The sequence below is a fragment of the Falco biarmicus genome, chromosome 6 (genome assembly GCF_023638135.1).
Source record: "Falco biarmicus isolate bFalBia1 chromosome 6, bFalBia1.pri, whole genome shotgun sequence".
Classification (NCBI taxonomy): domain Eukaryota; kingdom Metazoa; phylum Chordata; class Aves; order Falconiformes; family Falconidae; genus Falco; species Falco biarmicus.
The window spans coordinates 55,833,184-55,853,459 of NC_079293.1; the positions used below are offsets into that span (position 1 = coordinate 55,833,184).

Consider the following 20,276-nt stretch of genomic DNA (forward strand, 5'->3'; position numbering starts at 1 on the left):
TCTCAGAGAATTTCATAGGTTTTACAAGGATGAGCTCACTTAAAAGGTAAGAAATGTAGACCTTAAAGAACCACAGTTACTCAAGTCTCAAGATTTTTGACAAGACTTACAAATTTTGTGTTGCACAACAAACTGCTGAAGAAAAAAAATCTAAAAGTTTAAAGAATTAAATTATGAAATTAAGACATTTAGTTTCTCATTGAACTTGCATCAATTAATAAAATTATTGCAGCAAAAGCTACACTGAAACAATGCACTGACTCAGTTCAATAACTAGCCTGGTATACTGTTTCACACAGGCAAAATAATTATGAAATGTAAGACCGTGACATTCTGGATTTGTGCTGTATTCTTTCTAAACAATGAGGATAAAAATGAATAATGAGCAGCCACCTCAATCCACCCAACTGGATTAGTGAACAGCCAAGAGTTTCAGCACAGCAGTACACATAACCACAAAGAGCAGCTTCTGTTAAGAGCAGGGCATCAAGAGCATTATCCAGGGTCCTGTCCTAAATATTTCCAGCAAAAGAGATTCCATCTCTTCTCTAGGCAGCCTATTCCAGCTGTTTTCATGGTGAGCAGTTTCTTCCTTATATTCAGACAGAATTTCCCCTGCAGCAATTTGTGCTTACTCTCTTTTTTTCCCATTTCTGCATATGGGCTGCTGGAAAGTACCAGACTGCCCAACAGGCTGAGGCTGGGCTGAGGAAGTCACCTTAACTTTGTGTTATGTCTGCAATGTGTAAATGCTTTAATTTTCTTTCGAAACGCTTTTGAAGCAATAAGTGAATGTTGTACCTTTATAACTCAGACTTAAAAGTCACGGGAAACATTTCTGAAATGTAACTTTTCATACCCGTATTCATTTTGCACTCATCTTTACAACTGGGACCAAATTCTTGGCAAATCCTTTGATAATTACAAGATAGCATTAAAAGTGGTTTTTTTGTGTCCAATAACTTTTTGGACACAAATAGTGAATGTGGAAAATAAGCTGCAATGCAGTTTCATGAAGAATTTCAAGGGATGGCACACTTATTTAGTTCTGCAGATTTTAATAAGAAACAAATGAAGTACTGCCAATTTACCTTTAATTTCATTTGAAATAAGCAGCTTGTTTTCTGTCTCCTCTTCTTCACATTCTTTGTTCTTTATGGAGTCCTTTGTCTGTAGTACTCCACTGAGGAAAGTAAGATGTTCATTTTTTATTAATACATCATAAAAATCACTAAGCACGGTGACATCTCCTGCTAACAATGCTATTAGCACACCAGGATTCACACACAAAGGATGCTGTATCATAATAAAAATAAAAAAATAGAGGATCTAATTTCTAACTTACACAGATGGCATGACTACTGACATGCATTTCGCAATGAAGGCTCAAGAGTAGCGTAAACTAAGATTACATAAATCTTACCAACACACTTTTGACTTCATAACTGAAACTGGAAAATATCCAAATGCAGTGACTGGATGGGTGCAAGGCAGAAGATGGGAAGAGTGAAGAACACATATAGCTGCATCTCCCACAAAGCCTTACTGTTTTTTCAGGCCATTTTCAGGAGCTGTCTAAACATCTCCTACTTTTTCTCTGCTCGACCTTCATCTCCAGCCTACTCCAACTCCTGTACTACACTGACGTATTGTTGTGCAGCTGTTAATGATGCCACTGAAAACATGTATTCTTTTGTTACTGTTTTTGCAGTACTTCTACTCTAAAAGAGCTGCTCTTTGCCTGCTGCCTGTGACTGCTCCCTCAGCTTTGCCAGCCCAAACACCTGCAAAGAGGGAACACTTTCCCCTTACTGAGAAAAATGAGGCAAAAGAGGTGGAAATCAGAGAATGTCTCAAAGCTGAGGGCCGGTGTATTTGCATCTTAAAGTCAGCCCATGGGAAGTTCCTTTTCAAACTCTGTCTTCAGAAGGTATTTCCAACCTGGTTTCTTACAGAAATGAAGCTTTTAAGAACTTGCTGACATTATGTGTGTATTTATTTCCTTCTGCTCTTAAGAACTTGAGAACCCTTTGGCCAATTCTTACTAAACCATCATAGATGCAGAGTTCTCAGATATACTAAGCAGGTAATGAACATGTTTTAAAAATATGCATCAGGCAGAATGGTCTTCAAGTCAAGACTGCAAGAAAGCCCACTACATGAACTCACTGTTTACCACCTATCAGAGAAGCAGCCAACAAGAACCCCTTCACAAATGTCCCAAACTTGAGCTAACACCTTGTTAGACATCAAGATCAACTAACCTCAAAACACAAATCCACAGAAGCAACAGACTTGTTTAATTCCATTGTTTCCATTTATACCAGTAAACCCAATTTATACATTAAATACTATTTATAATATTAAATACAAGTAAGCATGTGGGAATAAATAAGCTAGCAGCTGCAAATTCACTAGCATCAAGAGAAAATTATTGAACACACTATTAATGGTGAAAAATGAACACAACAAATCAGAAAATTCAGCCTTTGTAGTATGGTAGGACACCAACAATAATGGTATGACAAGCAGTGCCAGTGGAACGCGTACAGCAGGCATGTCGTCCTGTGCCACAAAGGACTTCTCCACAGGATCTTCCTCAGAATTATCACCTGCATTTATTTACTTAAAAATTATTTTCCTAACCTCCACAAACACAGAAAACTTCTGAAGTGAGATGCTACAAAATAGTGCAATTCATTACAAAGCCAAAGTAAATGATTACTGTAACTCAATGTATAGGAGAGAGAGCACCAAAACCTGTGAGGAAACATATCTTTCTGTTTTCTTGAGGACAATTTTCATAGCAACATACACAGAGAAATTTTATCTCATCAGTTAAATACAAGATAGTATCATGAATTAAAGATTTTGGGGAAGCGGTTGGAAGATAAATTGAATTTTCTTGTGAGAAGTAGTACCATTTGATTCCCAAGTCTGGGTGTTCACCTCCCTTCATTGTAAATATTTCCAGAGTGGAATTCCTATTACAGTGAAATTCTTTTTCTACTCTAAAGATAGTATAAATTAAAACTGAATATGCTGCAGGCCTGTAATTTTTATCTTGATTTCTAATCTCAGGAACATTCCAGAGGGACAGACTGCAGTTTTTACACACATATTTTTGCAAAGCAAAATTTTCTAGTATAATTGTTTGTATGCACAGATACCTCTTACTAGTTTAAAAAAAAAGAAAAAGAAGAAAAAGAAAGGAAAGAAAGGGAGTAAGTGGAACTGGAGATTAGCTGAGATTCACTTCACACATCAAAATAATCTCATGGTTGGCTTCATATGTGGTTGGTTCCAAAGACTTGTATGAAACAAAAGATTAGCTGGAATATGAAAGTATCCACAACTGTACTGAAGTCAAACATAACTAAGTCCACACTACAAGCTCAGCAGCTAAAGGGCACACAAGTATACGTATCTATGTCTTCAATTATGCATGTGTACTTTGAACACATATCCAAGAAGATCCACTGGGTATTGCAATAACTCAATGTTTTATAACTCCAGTTCATATATACCTAACGTTGTGAACACTGTTTTTCATGCCTTTTTCAAAGGAATGAAAATTATTCAAATAAAAGTCCTCTCTAATCATGCTGGATACATAAAGAATGTGGAAAGCTAGGTGATAAAATGCAGATAGTCATCAGTGTATTCAAACAGTTCAAATACAAACTGGAAAGCCTCTGGGTAGTTCAAAGTTGGCAGGAGGCTGTTATTCTCTTAATGAAAATGACTCAATACAGTGAACAGATAGCACACGTATTGGTTATTTTAGGTCTTCATAAAGACAGCACCCTCTAAAAAAAGAAAGCAAAAATTGTTCTTCAATTAATGTCACATGATAGTCTGTAAAGCCGAAGTTTATTTCTACAAAAAGATGAATTTACTACAACTATGGTTAAAGTGATGAATGACAACTGTTATTTAACACAAGTTATTTCAAAACTACAAATGCAACTGCCTTGTCTCTTTTTTTGATGTTTAAATTCACTTGAGTATGACTAGTGAATGCTGTTTATTTGTGGTACGGAAATTATATCAACACTGCTTGACACTCCTACTAGATGTTTTTCAGTATAACTTGAACAATATGAGCTGATCAAAATAATACGAAAGAACGTTCTAAAGAATAGCTGACCAATTTTAGAAGATGCAAAAAGCTACACCTTCATTTTTCATTTCATTTTTTACTTAGGCTTTTTGGAATAAAGGAAACCAATAAGTAATACTTCAGAAAAGAAAAAAAAATCTAGTGAAAAGAGGAAGCAGTATCATAAAACACTGCCAGATCTGGTTAACCCAATTTGAAAAAAAAGTTTTTAAAAAAATCTTGCAGCAAGTTTCACAGGATTTAATTGATTCTTAACAAGACAATCAAGTTTCAATCACCAGCTTTACTGTGAGGCATTCACCATATAATACTACCTCTCCAAAGTCTCTCAAGACACTGTTATTGCTAACATTTACAGTTCATCTATTATCAACGCATGATAATGTAGCTGACACTTAAATATACAACAGATGACACTTCTTGTTCTAGCATGTCTTCTATTTCTGTATGAAAATAGCCAATAAAGTAATGCACTGATACTGTAACTAATTAAAAATGTAAGGAACCCTATTGCCTCACTTATCCCCGTGAAAACACTGAATTGTATCTTTTTAGTTTCAAAGGTAGCCTTTTTAAATATTATTTTCCAGTGCAAGCTTGGAAATGATCTCATGCCATTTTCTGTCAAAATGATACTCTGAGAGTGTCTTTTACTTAGAGAGTATCTATTATTTGAGAGAAGAAATTTTGAGAGTTAAGGAATTACATTTCATTTGTAAATGTATGTACATATTTGTACATATACAATAACATTATTTGTACACAGAGGTAGAGAAGAAGGATCTCAACTTCCAATAATTTCTTTCTCTTGTAGTACTTTTCCTCTCCTCTCTGATAGGCATTTCTTATTTCTTAAATACACTGTGAAACTCCCTTCTTCCCTATTTCTAATAAAGACAGCTGAAGAACTTCCATCTGCCTCCCCACTACTTCCACGAGTTCCACAGACAAATTGCTGCACTGCATTGCCTTGCAAGCTGCATTTCAAACTGACTGACTCCAAAACAACTCATACTTTGAAAGGAACTGATAGTTACCTGGGTGCCTTCTTTTCTTTCACATCACATAACAGGGGCTTCTTGCATGGAGATTTACTTTCTGCATCATCCTGCTTAGCTGTTTCAGGTACAGTTTTCCCAGATGATCGATTGTGAGCTGAAGATTTCATACCTACGTGACCAGGACTGGGGCATTTTCTGTCACTGTTTAAAACAAATTAACAAAATGTTTAAAACTGAAAGAACCTGAGTTATTCAACTTATTTTCGATATGCGTAAAGAGTCACTAATGTAACTGAAGATATACAAAGTTTTTGGTTTTTTTAAGAAATACACAGAAGTTTTTCATCTGCCACCAACAAAATTGTAAACCTGGGATTTTCAGAAATCACAGTACAGAACTCTCTTCCCCGTGAAATCAAAGGTAAAACATTTAGGCAATTCAACAGGAAGAGAATTTGCCTAATGTTATTTTCGATAATAAGCTGTCCACCTCAAATATTTCTAACATAAGAAAACTTTGAAGTATCATTTTCTGCCTGTCCCTTCTATCCCTTCCATGATATACCACCCTCCAGCCAGGACACTTTAAAAATGTTATTCAGTCTCTTAACAGGGACAATGAAAAAAGGAGCACTTGACATGGTCCCTGCTACAGAGAACACTGCTCAAACTGTTACTAGCTTCACTGGGACAGTACCTGGGCTACCTGTCAGAGCATAATCAAGTCACGAGATTTCTACAACCCTGCATTTACAGGAACAATCAATCCAAGCAGTGCTCTTTGACAGCTGAGTGTTTTGGTTTTTAAAGCATGAAGCTGAAACTGTCTCGAGAATACGATTTAAAATACCACCTATCAAAAATACATGGTCATTACAGTGGCAACTGGAAATCTTCACTATGAACATTCACATTTACGTTATGTAGCCCTTGAAAAGAATGGAAAGCCATTCTTCCTTTCCTTTCCTTAAATTCTCTGTGGATCCCCACAGCTCAGAATAAGCACAAGAGTTGGTGTCCACAATTTCGGATAGAAAACTATCATCTGGAAATCATCATCATGGAATCACATCCCTTTGGTTTTTCCCAGGGCTCCTACTCGAAGCTTCAGCTACAGACTTAAGCATCGTTCTTGCAAAACTTACTCCCAGTAATTTGATTCCCTACTCCCACAACAAGAATTTATAGCGGCTGATCTTCAAAAAGCAGTATTAATTTACAGTCACATCAGTAAGGCCAGCCCAGCAAACAAAAGAAACACAAATAAATCATTTTCTTAAATGAAACCAACTAGCAAACATTCAATTCTGAATTCCAATTACCTTAGTAGTCTAGATAGTTACACTGAAGATGAAAATGAACTCTTGTTAGATCATACACAGTAAAATCAGTTATCAGCCTTTGACAGCTAGGTGACCTTTTCAATAAGCACAGATAAAACCATGTGCAAACAGGCAGACCCTTCTGAAACCATTCAGCAGTTACCTAACTACAAATTACATTGCAGAATACAGAAGTAAATGTGTCCAATTAGTCATGGACATCACTTCAATTGTAATTACTTGATTACAGGAGAGGTGGATCTTTCACTTGCTTCCACTTTTCTGTTTCTGGGGACAGGACTGGCTGCTGGCATCTCTCCGCTCAACCGGTCAGGTAAGAGGCTTTCTTTGTTCAAGTTCATCTCTGAATATGGGCAGTTGACTGCACTAGAAGTTGAAGAAAAGACATCAGAGACCAGTTTTCTAGAAGCAGATGCAATTGATTAATATAAAGTTTAGAAAACAATGGAATAATTACTCATACTTCAAAATGTCAATAAATCCATGCATTAAAAACCTCAACCAGAATGGTTTTTGCATTTCCTTTCGACAGCAAGTTATGTAACACATATATTCTGGAAAACTGCTTGATGAATGTTTAGCCAGCTTTCTCATGGTGATTTATATACAAAATACAGGGTGCCTTTGACTATACCCACCTCTCTCCAAATAATGTCATATTCCCATGGTTATTTTTTCTGTGAACAATAGTATTTCTATTATGCAATGTCTGTACAGAAGCTGCGTTGCAAGGGCACAGTATGAGGAATGGTGCACATCCTCCTACTGCGGCAAATGCCCCATCTTTGCAAATGCCATTTTGTGATACTCCATTAACAGACTGTGATATTTTCGTAATTTTTCCTATCATTCAGCACTCCCTATTTCACTGCACGCAGCTAGGGAAAGAGAGAATGTGACACTGCACGTAAATATTACTCTTAACAAATGCAAAAGCCGTACCTCCCAAAGTCAGAAAGCCCGTGTTTGCATAGGAGGTAGGAAAGGGAAAAAAGAGCAACACAAAACACATGGGGCTGAACTAGGATTTTTTCTTCAGAAAACCACTCTGCAGTATTCAACTGATCAGTCAGGCTACACACACTTCAAAGACAGTATCCTAAACTCTGAAAGGTATATATAAGCCACAACAGTGAATAACAACATACTCAAGTTTTCAAATCTCTATTTAAGACACAGGAGAGGCTGTACTAAACATGACGTTCTATTTGTGGCTCATGAACTATGACACTAACTAGAATGGGAAATTATGTTTTCCTACTCACCTGTATTAATACAAGGACCTCCATAATGGTAAAATGTAAAAAATGCATGTCTGTGATTTTGCTTACTTTCTTTTCAACAATGTAACTACCTGCCTTTCCATAAACCACTCCAATATTTTATTTCACTGATCGTTACATGCATGATTTCCAAACAGAACTGCCTAATATAAACAAGTCTACCATGCCAGCCACATCCCCTGCCACCTCCAAATTACAAAAAATAACCAGAAAACCAACAGCTTTCATTATCATGTTCATTTTACAAAGCACAGCATTAAAAATGAAAAAAGGCCTTTTAATCAATATATGCTGTGCATTCTCCTTTTCCTTTACTGATGAAGCTTTGGAGTCAGAGAGTTAATAAGTATCAACTCCTATGACAAGGTTCGACCAGTATTGGTGACCTAATTTTGGTCTCACCAACATAAAAAGTTGGTCAAAAATTACATTTCTCTCAGCTGTAGCATGAAACGAGTAAATTCCTCAAGGCTACACAGACCAAGTCAATCAGTCCTTGCTGGGGTTATCAAGACAGGAGTCCAACAGCATGTCTGATTTTTCAGTTGGTTCACTTGAAAACAAGACAGTATCAGCCTTTTTTTAAAAAAATCCTTGTATAGCTGTGCTGAACTTGAATTATGGAGGAAAAAACTTGCCAGGAGAATACAGTTTCTGCTTTTCTCATCAAGATGAGATCCCTGTTTAAGCTCATTCCAAGCAGATATTGCTCCGTAACAGCCTGTACGGTGTCTTCAAGGGACATACAGCTATATCCCCAGGTGACCTGATGAAACACAAAACAATCGTCTTTGCTTTCTTCTGAGGAACTGGATGGTAGTCCCAGCACCTCCTCTGAGATACAGGCACTGATTTTTTTTGCCACGAGAACCTTCATACCAGGAGTTTTCACAGCTGAATAAGATATAGCTGAATGTGTGGCTGGACTCTAAAGCACTACACTTGAAATAGGATACCTTTTTGTTAATAAAATTGTTTTAAAGATATGGAACAGAATATACAAATAAGATTATTATCTGAGAATATACAAATATACTTTTTATTTCTAAATTCTCTTAGGCAGAATTTGGCATTTTATTTTAGATTTATTTGTATACGTCTACTTATACTTATTTTTCAACCTACTGTTTTTGTCTCTTAGGACTAGCCTCTGCTAGATGTCTTAAAAGAACAAAAAAAACATTAACTGAAATATGGGGAAGAAAACAGGAATACTAGGGAAGAGAGGAAGCTGTTATATAGTCTCAATTCTTTATACTGCTGCATCTACCACAACGATCTCTTTTTCCCCTTTCATATGAGCTACATATGAACTAGATGAAAGAACCAGGCCTCTATTCAGAAAAAAGGTTTTAAGGAGCCAACGCTAGTGGGATTTAAGTTCTTACTGTGACAAACTCATACCACTGTGATGAAATACAGTTATCAGAAACTCAGGAATATATTGATTCATACCAGATCTGCCATTGCTGTAAGGCAAAGCATGTAATCTTTTGGCTTCCTATGCTCAGAGGGGTGTTTTGAGGCTTAGTGTTTTTAAGCAGTTAGACGGTTGTCTCAAGGAAAAACTAACCACCTAATCAGTCTTACACCACAATGAAATCTGACAATACAATTTCATCTCTAGCAGGTCTTCTGTTTACCAACACTACAACATGTTTTAAATTAAAAAACAAAGAAAAAAATTCTCAAAATTCATTCCTTCACTAGAACTTGACTGCTTATATACTGCCTTTTCTTTTAGCATTTTCTCGAAAAACAGAAGCCGAATGACAATTTCAGTCAACAGTAGTCATAACGTGATGCTTTAGAGCACTAGATTCCGACGAGCTTTTCTTTGTAATTAAACATTCCAGCTGCTGTATCATTTTTTAAAAAACTCTTTGATAGTCCTTTGATGCTACTATTACTTGGGGCAACAAAAAGAACCCTCATGGTTTCCACCATTAGCTTTGTTTCAACAAAATACAGCATGAATGAACCTGTGTATGAGTTACATGGCTTCAGATCAATCAGTAAATCCTGCTGAATCTCAATGCCTCCAGCCTTCAGTTCAGTTTAACGTGTCTACTACAAAGAATAAAAAATTAATCTTGTTATTCTTACATAAGAGAAGTATTTGATTTACACAAGACTGTAAGTTTTAGAGACAACTCATCTCAAGGGCTCAGAAGTCTTGATGTTTAGGTTACTTAATTTTAAATTAGGGTTTTTAACTCTTCTGTCAACTCGAATCTGGATTTCTGCTCCAGCTTGCAGTTCGCCTTAGCACACTATTTTGAGAATAGCAGAGGTTCAGAAGCAGTTTCCAAAATGATTAGATGTCCTTGACTTGGGAGTAACAAGGTCTGCCAGAGGCACAGAGAGAATGCCAAGAAGCAGAAGCAGCAGCAGGTACTCAGTTTGAAACCTCTACTATACATCTGACAGGGCTGTCCACCCTCCAGCACTGCTTCACAGCTTTGAAACCAGTCCAAAATAAAGATAGTCAATTATCATCTGAGCTGCTTTAGCAGGCTTCAGTAGACAAATATTCACATTAATACCACCTGACACACACACCCACACCCCACAGGAGAGTAATCAGCCAACTCTAAATGTTGAAGGATCAACACAGCAAGCAATTAGCTATCTGCAGCACACTTTGCATCCTACTGAAATGGCAGCAGAGTGGCTGGCAATACATGTCCGTAACAGTTTTCTGAGGAAAGGGAGCCAATGCTTCCAGGGTCCTGCACAGGCTAAGTAAAAACTGAGCACTAAAATAAGCTTCTGGTTTTATCAAACCAGGGAAGATCAATAAAGGAAAAATGCAATGCACTGATTACTACTTCCTGTATACCATTCTGAAGAATTCCTGTGATCATAGACCTAGGCTTTTCTAGTCAACAGAGGTTTTACATAATTAGCCCTTTGCAGAACTCTGATGTAACAGTAGCATATCCCATTTGTGGTTATTTTGCAACTCCTCTTCTGTCCCTGTCAAGATCTATCTCTAGGTAGGGTTACACAAATACCGTTTTTCTCAAAAGTTCAAGAGTAATAGGATAAAACTGGGCAACTGATGGGTAGGCATGGACCTTAGCCTTCTCCAGACATGTGGAGATGTTCCTGTGTTCTATTAGTATGCAAACAAAGTTTCTGAAGCGCAGAGTCCAACTGGATTACTTGGTTTCTGCTACATCTAACATCAGAAGGGAATATAAGACAGGCTTCTCTCTTAACCTGAAGAACAGTAAGGTGGTACTCTGTTTCATAAAAGAACATTAATACTGAAGTATTTTTTAATATGGATTATTAGTCTTTATGACTGCTTGGAGTATTTTGCAAACTTGTGTGAAGCCACAAACAGGTCTCCTGGTTTAGCTGTACTGGTTGGAAATGTTACCAACCCCAGCTCCTCATTGCCTTCTAGGTGCAGGCTATTGCCAAGTGTTGCTAAGGGATGAGGCTGTACGGCAGCTTCAGGAGAATTCACCCAGATTTGCTCAAACTATCTTCCTTGGTGTGTTAAACAAACAGGTTGGACTAACTGATGGATTAGACTTTATCTAAAACCGCATTTGCTGTAAGTGATACGTGATTAGCAACAAACCTCCAGCAAGAAGGTCCTGACAACAACTGGGGGATGTATGCTTTTTCTTCTGCGGGATTTTTAAGTGATGTCTTTACTTCAGTTGACTTTATAGAAACATTTTTAACTAGTCTGGAAACAAGTGACCAAATTTTCTCTTCCACAATTTACAATACGTTTATCACAATTTACAACACATGTTTATCATTAAAGCATTCTTTCTTAGGAGGAAGCTGCTTCAGCAGTCTAAACCTGACTCAAGACTAGCTATGACGGATTTGGCTGGGGCCAATGATCTTACATAAAAGATAAAATGAAACTTGAGACTGGCATCAAAATCAGAGGAGAATTACTTCAACGAAAAGATAACAACATTCTGCTGAGCTGAGGTTTCCATGTTTCTGTGCTGTGGTTCTCTTACAACACAGCCTCCACCACGACACATTCAGTTAGTTCACTTTGACTTACACATAGTGCGTGTCAAGTTTCTGGTAAAATTCTTTATTCATGGAGCGCTGACCCAAAACACTAATGACCTGTTTACAACTGACGGCTTTGCATTACTGCTTAAACTCGAAATATCATTGTATGCATTAAACACCAGAGAGCATACAATTCACAATCATATGCAGGTGATCTGCATAATGCTAGCAACCGGCACACCAGTCTCAGTTTCAGCTGCGCAGCACAAAACCCTAGATCAACTGGTGACAGATACCAAGTCCTTATCAACATCAACTTTTCCCAAAAGTAAATGCTTTCACCTCACTACATAATTAATCACCGAGGCTTTCATCTGGTTCCTAAGTTACAAGCTTTCAAAATTATTTCAGAATTACTTAGCATTTTAAATTATCATCTTTTCTGAACACAGGCATTTATGCTGTCGATAGATGTTGTGCCTCATCATGAAAAAAAAGATAAGCATGCTTAAATACATTTCAAGGTTGCCAAGATAAAAGAGCCAAGGGACTGCTACCTGATGTGGATAATTATACCGATTTCAAAATGCCTTTGTTAATTCAGGAAAAAAGTGATGGTACAATGTTAGAATTTTGGGGGTGACCTGGACCCTCAAGTCTGCAGACTGCAGATAAATAAAAAATCTCACTGTTTTCCTCAGAAACGCTCAGAAAAAAACCCACAATATCAGCACACAGGGCAAAATGATACAGTTAGTGAATAAGACACTTAATGGTGTTAATTTATTTGCAATGAAACAGCAAATACCTGTCTTATGACCAACAAAATCTCTTCAGTTATATTTTTATAACCTAGAACTATCAGTTAATGTGCAAATAATAGGATTGCTAAGACTGCAGTAAAAATAAACCACAACAGATTTCCCTGAGTTTGTTTCTTAATATTCAGGATAAGTAAATACAACAACTTTAAATAGCATGGAAAATCTAGTTATAAAAGCAAAGGCTACATGAACTAACTAGACATATAGCTCTTACTCATCCCTTCCCTATGAAACATACAGAAGTTTTAGTGCCAATGTTTATTTAGAGAGACCATAAATTAAAAATTTTTCTGACATAATCACTTACGGTTTCGTTTTCTTTTTTTTTTTTTTTTTTTTTTTCTTTTTTTTTTTTCCAGTTTCAGCCTTGGGCTAAGAATGGGTTCACCTGATTCTAAGTATTTGAGATGGGACACAGTAAACAATTGGAATTTATTACCTTACAGGCCAGGTGCATTCATAAATCACGCAAGACTCAGTCTACTGGAATATGAAATAAAATGGGTCACAGCTAAGCAGCCAGGAAGCATTTGAGGCAAGTCTAGTTTACTTTACATTTGCAGTGGGCTAAGAACATGAATGTAGTAGGTTACCAGATGCTAAATGAAGGCTAACCTCTTAAGTACTAACTCGACTGTTTAAGGAGTTATCCTACTGATTGAGTCCAACAAAAAGGGTAAGAACAATCTGAAAGACAGCAATGCGGCATACTGTGTCATGACACCACCACCACAGCTCATGTTGCAACAGGTTTTGTCACTGGAGCTAACCTAGCCATGCCCCTTCCTGGAGATAAAGCTTGTAATAGCAGCAGGAGTTCTTCTGCGTCCTAACAAGACAAACACAATGCCCTGCTGTGGATAGGAAAGAACTTCTTGCAGCAAAAGATGCCTTTTGCACACTAAACATGTAACAACACAGTAAGTTTTGCTGGCAGGTATCTTTGTTAGGGACGAGTCAGGACTTTAACCTCGGCTGATATGTCATCAAAACCTTGTAGCATAACTCTAGTCACCATGACAATTCTCTCATCAGAACCAAGAAAAGTTAGCTCTCCCATTGCAGAGCTAACTCTTGGATCATGGTAGTTCAGTAATATGTTTTAAAAACATGAACAGACAAATAACCAAATAGCCCTCTAACCAAACGAGAGCAGAAAGTACAAAGTGATATGCCATCTGAGGATTGTATGACTGTGTCATGGAAAAAATCCAAGAGAATTTCTGGAAGCTCAAATTTGCAAAAAAGTGATAGGATTATATTTATGATACTTAAATTCTCAAATTAACATGTTAGGTTAACTCTATATCCCTTACTAAAACATTCAGGATTCACCTCATACTGTATTTCAAAAATCATCAATTTTTGGCTTAGTAACTGTTTCCCATTTACTGTCATTGTCTCTCTGTCCCCCATTCCATTCTTCCATGCTGCTGCTCTCCCTATGTCAGCTCTTGTCTAGGACAGCTTGGGATGCCCATATTTCTGCACTGTATTTCAGGTGTTCAACAAAAGCATCTTTAGAACCACTAGGTACAAACAGCAAGTTGTTCAGGCTGTCATTCAGGAATATGTCAATTGGAATTCCCTTTCCAGCATTTTTCCAAGCCATCAAGCAAATCCTCACGCCTACCAATCAAGCAGAACAAAAACATCCAAGCCATAATAAAATTAGTGGCCTCATATTTCAAAAGGTTCAAAAGTTACTGCTTTACGCATATCTGTCCATAACATCTTGCAAGTTGAACAGCAAACCGAGGAATCCATGTAGGAATTAAATACAGAGCACCTGAACCTCTCAATTGTGACAAAAAATTATGTTCGACAAATCTTATCTCAGCACACCCTGGTGAAATGAAGTTACAGATTGCTAATGTTTATTTCAGCATGTTCACCATGGCAACTGAAATAATTGAATATTTAGGTTTACAAGATTTCCTATTTTTTTCCAGCTTGGATCTGTTTTCTTATGAACAACAGTTAAAAAAACAAACATGTACACACATCGCTCAATTGAAAGAATAACATTACAGTTTCATAGCACATACCCATACCTATGATGGCCGATATGTCTTGCTCTTTTAATGTGCCCAACTCCTTTACATCCTGCTGTGGGACACCCTCCATGCTCTAAAGCTTCCACCAATTCCAAAGGAGCTGCATGTCAGGGGAAAGTACATATGAGATTAAATAAAAGTATCTAATCCTTAAAAGTTATGTAAGTACACAGGAATAGCAGAGTAGCACAGTAAACATGAAGAATAAATAAGTAAACAAAATCTTATTTTAAAGTAATTTAAAAACACATTCTGCAAAAGCGTGATGGAGGTTCAAACAACCTAATCCACTTACTCTGTGTGATTAAGTCTCTATAGAAGAACCACATCGGTATAAAGAACGCACATTTTGGAGGAACAGCGTGACTTCCAATTTCTCTCCTATTAACTACATGTATTTGGAACCTGCTTGTTTTGCAAAAGCACAGACAAGGTTATCCTGCTGTTCCTGAACATAGGAATCTGTCCACAATGGGTACTGACCTCCTCCATTTTTAGCCCAAGTTTTCCAGTGAACAAGACTTGAAAACAAAGGCTGAAATTGCTACTAAAAAGAATGAGCCATCAGGATATTTTTGACATTTTTACTTTCATGTGTCTATCTTTTTTTCATCAACCTGTAACAATGACACCTGCAGAGACATTAAAGCATGTAGCTTTCAAAACTAGCTTTGATGCTCAAGCAAACACGGTATATAACCCACAGGTTCACAGCAAGCAGGGGACACGTACTCCACCACAGGAAATGGAGAACACCTGCTGCACATCTACAAACATGCACTCTCTCTAGTACTCGTGTTACTTGAGAAGTACATGAACTTGTACCTCCCCCTACACATAACAATACTGACATAAAAGGTTTATTTAAATAATTTTTCCTACATGAAAGACAGATTCTTACTCGCAGATGGATAGTGAAAGATGGAGAATTATTATGTATAATTAGGGCAGTCCAAAAGCATATTTTAACAGATGTTCCCACTATGCTGTTACAACACTACAACTACACTGAATTCCAAAGATTTCTATAGGCTTTAAAATGGTGCAGTGAATGATAGAGCAAAAAATTTTATCTTTTCTACCTGTATGCAGATCTGACACCTATAACCTAACAAGTTAGTAGACTCAAAGGAAGAGTTAACTAAACAGGGATGTTTTGTAAAGGAAAGTCCTGTCTTACTGATGTTCTGGTTTTGCAAAGACTAGCTTCCTACAAATGTTCTCTTCACTCAAAAAAAATCAAACTCTCTGAAAATGTACTTTAAAATGGCTGTCCATATTTATGCAAGAAGCCGCTGCTTGCATCATTGTGAAACTAAGATTTTTATTTTTTTTTCAATCTTAGGTAACAAAAATGTTGCAACCTTATTCAGCTCTTTTGCCATATGATACAAATTTTACTTATGTCGCCACAGACTACTATTTCCCACTGGACTGTTCCTTCATTCAGTACAAGGATGCACATCTCAGATTAAGAAACAGATATGCAGCATCCTGTCTTCTCATTACACACTCTGTGCTTTGGCACTTACCACACTATTGAGACTCTGCTTTGAAGACAGAATGATTAACTTCCTAACAGGCAGTCATCACTGTACCACTGGAATGCTCAGAAAACTAATGAATATACTCTGATGATGCTCCTGATAGGAGACACTTCTTCTTGACATTTCAGAGACGCTGAATTGAGGTACTGAGATTTTCAGGTAACACATTCACACAATCTGTATGCACCTTACCTCAGTTATTTTAGATTTAATTTTTTATCAGAGTACTTGGCATTGCTCAGCATTTATTCCCAAGCACAGCTCTTTCTGATCACAGTTACAGCTGTGAACGCTCAGCACTTGTGCAAACCATACCTCAGAGTCACAACATAAAACAATCCCAGAGAAGATCACTCAATTAAAAATCCTCTGTTCAAAGTTTGGCTAAAGTGATTTTACTACCGTTATCCAGAAACACAATGGCATAGGCAGGGATACAGTTACCACAAAAGTCTCTTCTCCCTGCAACCTTCGGTCTCATTTATGACAGACCTCCCTCCTCTTTAACAAGTAAAACAAAATCCCCAGAGAGGGCAAGCCAGTAAATTCAGTATTATTATTGGAACTATGCTTCTGTTAGATTTACCTTCAGTGTGGGCACCACTAACTCCTCTTTGCTCAGCTGAATTAAAAAATCAAGTTACCTGGTTATGAGGATTTGCCACAGCATTTGTGCCTTCTCAGTGCAGTCTGGACTCCTTTGAGCTAAAAAGCACACTAACCTTCAAGAGGATTTTAACAGTGGTACCCTATCCCTACTGAATGCCACAGCAGTTTCATCACTGGCTTCAAGGTCAGGATTTTATGCAACAGATCTTTGTCATCACTTCAGGTTTTGACTGTGGTTCTTATGCAAACAAAGAAACATTTTATTTCCATTACAGTAAGGATCAATAAAGCTATCTACTAAAAAGTAATTAATTACTGACTGTTGATCTTGCACTAAATGTAACATTTACATTATTTTGCATATCCTAGTTGCTATGCTTACTGGGATAGCACTGGCAGGGAAAAAGATAGCACACTACATGTGCCTTTTAACATCATTACGTTACAATGTGATTTCTCTTACTAAGTGGGGGCTGAAGAGGGTGTCCAGTTTTTGTACACCAGCCTGCAGGATGGATATCAGGGCTATCTACATCAGTCCAATAGTCATAAATACTATCCCAGCCATCAAAATGAACCTAAAATAAAAGAGAAGAACAAAACATTTTACATCAGAAAAATTCTCTATAAAATCAGTTTCCCTAAGTAATCTCTAAAAATGGGATGTCCATTATTGAAGTCACTTTAAGAGAACTGTCAGAGTTACACAAAAAATACATGTGCATTAGATTCTGGACCAGGCATACTGTCGCTGAAGGGAAGAGAGAGGTGTCGTGGTTTTTTGCTGTCTTGCATCATCAGGCTCAAACCTCAGAAATAAAGCAGGACAAGTTTAGTTCTCACATTAATACTTAAATTAAGCATTAATTTCTGCCTTTTTTTTCCCTCAAAAAAAGTCAAAAATCCAAACATCTTTTAATCCAAAAATCCAAACATTTTTTAATCTCCTGTTTGAACAGGATTTAGGAATAGCAGAGCAGTAAGCAAAGGACTACAAAAGAATTGCATTTATCCATAAAAATATAAACCAACAAGTAAAATTTTTACTAACATCAGACTATACAAGATAAGGAGTTGAAACGGAAGAGAAAAGTATGTGACTTCCCAGAAACCCACCAGTATGGGCTATACATGTGCTTTTTTTCAGGTGAAAGCTAAGTATCTTCAAATCTTACTTGAAGTCTGTACTAGTAAATAGCTCGGATCTCTTATGCATGCATGTGTGGATGCATGTACACATAGATACATACAAATAGAGCTCTTTCAACATATGCTACAGAGTCAAATTACCATCCTAGAAGTTAAAAATCCTGTCATTTAAATAGATTAGACTGGATAAGGGTTTGGTTGGTTGGTTTTGGGGTTTTTTTGCATGACCAACTTAGAGTTTAGATAGAAAATGCGTAGGTGTAAAGATATTAGTTTTGATAACTCCCAGACACCAGTTAATTCAGATTCAAAATGAAATGTCAGGTGTTATTTTCTGCTTGAAATACGAGGTATGTCTAATCTGTACAAACTGCAAAACCAAGTATCTTTCAAATCCATCTAACTGGATATCTGGAATACACTAGCCCTTCTAACAGTAAAGTGCTTCAGAGCATAAACTGGTTTTGTAAAACACATGAAAAATAATTCAAGCATAACAACTTCTGGAAGTTTGCAATTCCTTAAAAATACATTATCTGAGATTAATCCAATCTAAAGTCCGTAATTAATATAAACTTCAGAATTACAGAAGTCACTGGCAAGACACAAGAGATCAGGGTTATTTTCTCGTGTCTCACTTAGATGTCTCACCTCTCCCTGGATGTTTAAAGACACAGATTCAATTAACCTAGGCCAAATATTTTATGGGCCCTAACACAAACATCATAGCAGACCTTTGACACTTAATATTAAATCATTGCATTTCTTGATAGAATAGACAACTGTCTTACAACAACTATTCCCAAAGCAATTTTCCAACATATTGAACTCTGCTTTATAATTACCTACGTCAGCAAATGTAACTAAGGACAATAAAACAACCCCTTCCAAAGGAATTACATGCATATTAATCAGTGAAAAGGATGAGCAAAAGCTTAGCAGGACCCAACAATGTGACTCATTTTGTCCTGTGCTCAATTTTCCAACCATAGGATTCTGGTTTTACAAAGTACTCATCAGTGACTCAAGCAGGGCAGTACAGTAAGACAGAGAAACTTACTTTTATTCTATAATCATCGGTATCTACAATGGTTGCTACTCTGATAAATACTGGATTTCTCTTGTCAACCACTTCAAGTTTCATGTTTTTCTGAAAGCCATGAGAAGGTTTCTAGAAAAGCAGAACAATATTAACAGAAGAAAACCTCAAAAATCTCACACAATAGTAAAGTATATAAAATCCATAGAAATTTTTGTCTTCATTTTCTCAGATCTGCCCTCTCCCTCCAACAAATCCAAGCATAAAAACGTAATTTAAACCAGTGTTATTAAATTAGAAAAATTAAGTAACTACATTGGGATTCCAGCTTCTCCTGGAATGGACAGGATTCAAGCCATGCAAGCAAGTTAAATGGGGATCTTTATTTTAAATCAGTTGGGTTTTTTCCTAAATTCCCTAGAGGAGTTTTCCCAGAGATTTGGTCAATGGTTTCATGTGAACGATGTATTACATACCAACAGCTTGAAATGTCTATGAAATTGTCCACAGGAAACATATTTGTGCTTTTTAGTATATGTTTTTGCTTTGTGAATCAAATCTTTTTCAGTCTCCTACTGAAGACGTTAACCCATGGTATACTAATAATAAATACTTAGAACAAACACCTATTTTGTAATCCTATTTTGGCAGAAAAGGTGTCTTTGTTTGGAGTACCAGATTTTATCTCTGCCATCTACAGCTATGAAATTTAAAGCAAAAGATATTTCCATTTAAAAGGAACATATGCAAAAAACAGATTATGTTTTTATTCTAGATTTCTAGAAAAATAACATAAACTGTCTCTTTAAGACTTTCCAGACCATTGGTGCTTTTTTTTCAGCTCAGCTTAAGAACTCTGTTTTCTCCCATAATCCAATATAAAATACTGCGACTGCCTCAGGAAGACTTCACCCAAACTCCAACACAATCAGCATTTTATTCCCAGTAAAGCTGCTTGCTTGCTGTTTATCACAATTAGTATTAATATGGTTGTCATTATGTTAGTTCAGAAAGCAGGGAGGTGTTTCTCTGGCTGTGAAACCACAAGACAGAGCACAGCTAACCCACATGTAGTCAAGCTCTCCTTCGCCTCCATCCTCAAAGCCAGCCAGCCTGGTCTAAGCTAACTTGTGGGACCTACACCATCCCCAGACACTCCCTGCTAGTATGGTTTCTGGAGCAGGGCTGAGCCAGGCCAGCTGGCATTCTGCCCGCTTAATGCTGTCAATGCCTGCACACCTGTGGTATGTTCTGTTCAGTTCTCCAGTGCAGACACAAACAGACGGACCTTGCTGGCTGGAAGAC

General features: G+C 37.0%; 1 protein-coding gene across 11 annotated transcripts in view; it reads right to left on the reverse strand.

Annotated features, from left to right (window-relative positions):
• L3MBTL3 (L3MBTL histone methyl-lysine binding protein 3) overlaps nt 1-20,276 on the reverse strand; it is an 84,338-nt gene that overhangs the window by 9,644 nt on the left and 54,418 nt on the right. For all 11 annotated transcript variants that reach the window (XM_056343154.1, XM_056343160.1, XM_056343162.1 and 8 more), the window contains 6 exons: nt 18,993-19,103; nt 17,247-17,361; nt 14,625-14,727; nt 6,687-6,833; nt 5,161-5,325; nt 1,092-1,183 (listed from right to left, as the gene is read on the reverse strand). In XM_056343154.1, coding sequence (XP_056199129.1) covers nt 1,092-1,183; nt 5,161-5,325; nt 6,687-6,833; nt 14,625-14,727; nt 17,247-17,361; nt 18,993-19,103 — 733 coding nt within the window. The remainder of the gene's footprint in view (nt 1-1,091; nt 1,184-5,160; nt 5,326-6,686; nt 6,834-14,624; nt 14,728-17,246; nt 17,362-18,992; nt 19,104-20,276) is intronic.